General features: G+C 30.4%; 2 protein-coding genes across 2 annotated transcripts in view; both read right to left on the reverse strand.

The window, feature by feature from the left end:
* Positions 1–1,247: 1,247 nt before the first annotated feature.
* Positions 1,248–5,277, reverse strand: part of LOC117169839 (lipase 3-like) — a 5,077-nt gene continuing 1,047 nt past the window's right edge. The window contains exons 2-4 of the mRNA XM_033356347.1: positions 1,782–1,869; positions 1,555–1,697; positions 1,248–1,439 (exon numbers count right to left, since the gene is read on the reverse strand). Coding sequence (XP_033212238.1) covers positions 1,293–1,439; positions 1,555–1,697; positions 1,782–1,869 — 378 coding nt within the window. The 3' untranslated portion in view covers positions 1,248–1,292. The remainder of the gene's footprint in view (positions 1,440–1,554; positions 1,698–1,781; positions 1,870–5,277) is intronic.
* The window catches only part of LOC117169589 (lipase 3-like), an 8,175-nt gene continuing 5,015 nt past the window's right edge, over positions 2,118–5,277 (reverse strand). Inside the window, exon 4 of the mRNA XM_033356036.1 lies at positions 2,118–2,257. The gene's annotated coding sequence lies outside the window, so the exon portion shown is untranslated. The remainder of the gene's footprint in view (positions 2,258–5,277) is intronic.

Genomic DNA, 5,277 nt, shown 5'->3' on the forward strand with positions numbered 1-5,277 from the left:
TCAGAAACATATACAAACTTTTTTATATATGGTTTTTGATATCTAAGATTTTTAGGATAGGTTCATCAAGTCTTTTTTACACAGGAAACAGAAAACAGTATGCAGAACTAAGATTTCCAGAGTAAATTAAAAAATTGATGAAGTATTCTGAAAATCTATTATAATGTAAAGGATAAAGTATTAGATAATAAACTGTGCATTTAGCAATTAATATTTTAAGTGTTTAAATTTAACTTAGAGTAAGAGTGAAATATGATTTGTATTTTAATAGGTGAATTGATTGCAATGGACTGTTCTCGTTAGTTTTCTCGTGGATTGGAATTGAAATAGAAGTGGATCCTACCTCTTTGAAGTACTTTTGTTTTCTTTATTTCCTTAACATTCATACTTTTTCACATCAAAGACAATAGATTTATAGAGGATAATCTATATCCATTGTATTGAGCTTTATGCCGATACAGCATCCTTAATGTATAGAACCGACGAAGCCACAAATAAGAATGGATAGTGAAAAATTAACCAGTCGCAAATCAAGCCTAATTTTTTTTCTAATTCTTCTGAATATTTGAAAATTAGAGGAAAAGGTAATATAAATAGAAAGTAACATCATTCTGTATCTATTTTATTTATAATTTTAGTAGAAAATTACACTATTGCATATTATTAATAATATATAGGTAGAATATAGCAATTACAATTCTTCAGATTTGTGTTTGGCATAAACTAAACTCTTATCTTTTCGCGGAATTTCCGTAAGGGAACAAAAAAGTCTAAAGTTGAAAAATAAAGGAAACCCTACGAATGAACTTTAAAAAAAATCTACAGATGTTGAATATATGAAAAAAGTGTAGACTCTAGCCATTGTGAACTTAAATAAGAAGACCCAGAGTTTTAAAATGAAGTTTTATCCAATTTCTTATTTTCTAAGGTGAAAAATTGGAGACTTTCTACGGGCAAGTTTTCGAGGCACGGGCCATTAAATCCTTGATGGTATACGTTACAAGATCGTGTCGCATTATGAATTAAATTTATCCATAACTAGAGTTCCATTCTCTTTATTTCCGGATGTATTTTGCATATTTAGGAAAAATTCCTGCAGTGTTTTCTAACAAAAATTACGAAAAATGTTTCCCAGTGGGACCTTTCGAATCCCACTACAGCTCTTAAAAAATAGAGTTGCAACGATTTGTGCCCTTTTTTAAAATGCTCAACATTTTATCTTGACGCCCAATCATTATTTTTGTCCAATAAATATTTTTCCTTTCTTTTTACTCTGTTTTTTATTTATAAGGTTAGTACCCTTCCATCAATTTCAGAGCATCATTGTAAGCTTCCATACGTATGTTACTACCATAATTGAAATCAAAATGATTTAGACTTGCATTGCAGATTGAAACTCGAACAATATTTTTCAGTCTATTTTCAAGCAAGCTGATGTCCTGAAAAAAGTAAATTTTGTTCAACGTACGGCCATATTTCAGGTGATGTGCTTTAAATACTTAATAACCACAAATCTCTAGTCATCTATTTTATTTAAATTTTTATTCCACTGACCTTTGGGTCAACTAAAAAGTCGTTAGTTCGATAACAAACCGCTACAGGTACTGTGACCTTTTCCAAGGGATATTCTGGAGGAGTAACTGATTTATATTTTAACAAATTTTTGGCTACTCCGTAGTCGTATTGGCGAAACGTGTCTGCGCAGAATAAACCTCGAATTATTTTTTTTTTTAATTATTACAGTGATATGTATTACTTTATTAAGGAGACTGAATACGTACTGGGATTTTCAAATCCAAATCCAAAATGAAGTAACTGCTTCGTAGAGCATCCAGCAGGAAAGTAAGAAAGCAACCCAGCCAAAATACTCTAAAAATTTTAAACCATAAGATTTTATTTAGAATATAAAAAGTTATCTCATAAAATCGTATCGAGTTTTACAATTTATCCAATATTAAGTATTAAAAAAAGATTACTGAAGAAATTATGTGTTTTGAAAATATAATTGAAGCTAAAAGTGCCGTATAGTCAATTGTATAAGATCAATATATTAAATTTTTATTATATAATACATAAGTATTGTTTGTGTAATCATTACCGTGTTTTGTCCAGCCCCATCTTGCCCACTAACCGAAGATATGACCATAAAACAAAGCGGCTTCGTGAATGATATATCTTCGCAGAATTTCTTCGTAAATACTCGCAATAAGGGTGATGCAGGCAAGACTTCAACGTGGCCGACCGACTCAAAAAAGTGCTATAACATTATTGGTAATGTTTATACGTAAAATGATTTTGTTTAATTCCATCCTACTCAATAAGAATTTACATTTCTTTTATTGTAGTATTTTACTTCATACATGAAAAATAATCAATTCCTTATCGATACCGGCAGATTTGTTTTGCATAAACATATTATTAGGAGGCATATTATTTGAATTAATGGAAAATTTATAGTCAAACTGGCTGTCAGGTTGATTAGCGACTATATATAGAGATTGAATATAGCTTTAGGGTCCGACTTTCGAATTTTTATGAGCACCCTCGTTCCCTCCCAAATTGCTCGTTTTCCGGAAGAAAATCCGTCATTTATTTACACGTTAACCCGTGCCCCCGGCCTTTTCAATTCAATATGGAGTTTTAAATGTGAAAAGCTCGGTTCCCGAAAAAATAGACAAAAGAAGTACTTGTTATAAACCTTTTTGTCAATACAGTATAATCATCTCTTGAGGAATTTGTAAAGAATAATATGCATTAGTATTCATTATTTTTAATAAATAAGTGCCAAATTTCCAAGTATTTTATTAATAATTTTAAGTTGTCTAAACACTTAAAATAATTGATAATAAGAGATATTTCGGGTTTCACTTGTGTACAAAACTACCGACGTTTCGTTAACATTGCAGTTCACATCTTCAGGGCTGACCTGAAACTGAGTTATCAGGTCATGTTGTTCTTAGGTATACTCTCTACTATGCCTGTGATTAACCAGAGCGCCCCACCGTGGGGACTGGTCGAACTTGATCGGTTAATCAAGCCTTTTTTTAAAAATCCAGGAGAACGGAAAGCCAACTCGGATTGGTATTATATGCATTGTCCCTATTGATGTTATCAAGGTGTTTTAAGATTTCGATTGCTTCTTTATATTTTCTTGGAAATTTGTTGTGTGTTTTTGCAATGACTGTTGTTTCATCAAATAAAATGTTATGTTTCGACATAGTATCTCTTTTTAGGAAAGTACCAAACTCGGATACAATTGATATTATTAAATCTTTCAGAAACTTCCCTTCCAAATTCGTACCTTTGATAGAACACTGTTTTAATAATACTTACTTCTCGTTCAATAACCAATTCTACGAACAAACCTCAGGGGCAGCAATGGGATCCCCAATCTCACCTGTAATAGCCAATGTCTTCATGGAACATCGAGAAACTAAAATCTTCAACCAAGCCAAACTTAAACCAGAATTCTGGTTCCGTTACGTTGATGACATATTTGTCATCTGGCGACATGGACGAGATGAACTAAATAAGTTTTTCGATTTTATCAATCAATTACATTCTAATATCCAGTTCACCATGGAAATAGAACAAAACGGAAAATTGCCTTTCTTGGATGTATTAGTTTACAAAAAATCTGATAACACATTAGGACATGAAGTTTACAGAAAACCCACGCATACAAACAGATACCTACATGCCTCCTCCCACCATCACCCATCTCAGAAACAATCGGTCATCAACTCCCTTGTATATTTTCAACAATATCATATAAAATGTATATTATATTTATTTCTGTAACTCGGGCTGGTACTACTTATTTAGATATTTAAAAATAATGTACAAATTTTATTTTTCAATGATTACTTTAATAGTTGCTCATTAATTTGCACTAATTTTATTATATAAGTTAGACAAAAAGTTTGTTAAATAAAATGTTATTGTAGCTTGTATCATTTTTCTAAAGAGAAAATTTTTTTATTTTTCATGAATTTTTATAGCAAGACCTTGTAAGAAATTGGCAGATCTTTTTTGGTTGAACAACTTTTTTTCATTTTTTTTCATCTCTTGTGTCGTTTTTCCAAAACTTCAATCTACCATTTTTATCAAAAAATGAATAAAAACAAATTTTTAAATCCTTTTTGGATGAACAACTTTTATTTATTAACTTTTTTCGTACCTTCTATCACTTAAAAAATATTTTTTTTATTTTTAATGTTATTTTTTACAATTCAAACAAAAACTGTGCGGTTCATCAAAAAAGGATTACTGACAAATTTATAGATCTTTCTTGGTGCACACCTTTTGTTCGTATTTTTTTGTGTGCCTTGCATCATTTTCCTAAAAATTTAATGTGTTCGTTTTTAATGTAATTTTTCACGAATAAAATTAAAGCTTCGAATCCTCTCAAAAAATGATAACTGATGAATTTATAGCTCTTTTTGGTGAAACAACTTTTGTCTAATTGATTTTTCTTAACTTGTGCCGTTTTTCCAGAAATTAAATGTTGTTATGCTTAATGTTGATTTTTACGAATAAAACAAAAAATACGAATGCTATCAGAAAATGAACAATAACAAATTTTGTAGATCTTTTTTGAGTGCAGGCTTGTGGCTTTTTTGTGTCTTTTGTGTCTTACATAGTTAGACCGATAAATGGAATTTTTTATTTTTTATTATTTTCTGTGCCATCCAAATTTGATTAGAAAATTTTTCAAGAAAATTCAAAAAGTTGTTATGATTATCTTATAGAGCTTTCAAAAATCTAAATTTTACTTACTTAATAACAAACGCACAGAGAATTTTTGAATCTCGAAAATAGTGTTCTCGAAAATTTTTTAAAGGGTCTCACTTATTGCACTTTTATCCATAATGACTGGCTAAAGAACTTGACCTTTAGTTTAGGACACTTAAAGAGTATTCCAAAGGCTAATCCATTCAGTAATCCGCATAGAGCTATGCGTACAGACAGCGATAGACATATTCACGAATACCTGTTTTTTTCAGGTTCTGAAGGTCTCAAAGCGTGGACATTTGACAAAAACCAGGTGGTCAATTTTAACACAAAATTATTATCTTTTCTGATGAGAATGTAAAACTTGTTCAAACATACTGTCATTGTATAAATACGAGGGTAGTTCAATAAGTCCTTAGAATGAACTATAAAAACAATTTTTTTTGGGTAAATTTTTTTTTATTTTTCAACATAATCTCCTAGGAGCTCTATACACTTGGTCAATCGCTTTTCAAGTTTTTTTAATCCTTCAGAAAAGTGCGT

Source organism: Belonocnema kinseyi, chromosome 3 (genome assembly GCF_010883055.1).
Source record: "Belonocnema kinseyi isolate 2016_QV_RU_SX_M_011 chromosome 3, B_treatae_v1, whole genome shotgun sequence".
In the NCBI taxonomy this organism is placed as follows: Eukaryota; Metazoa; Arthropoda; class Insecta; order Hymenoptera; family Cynipidae; genus Belonocnema; species Belonocnema kinseyi.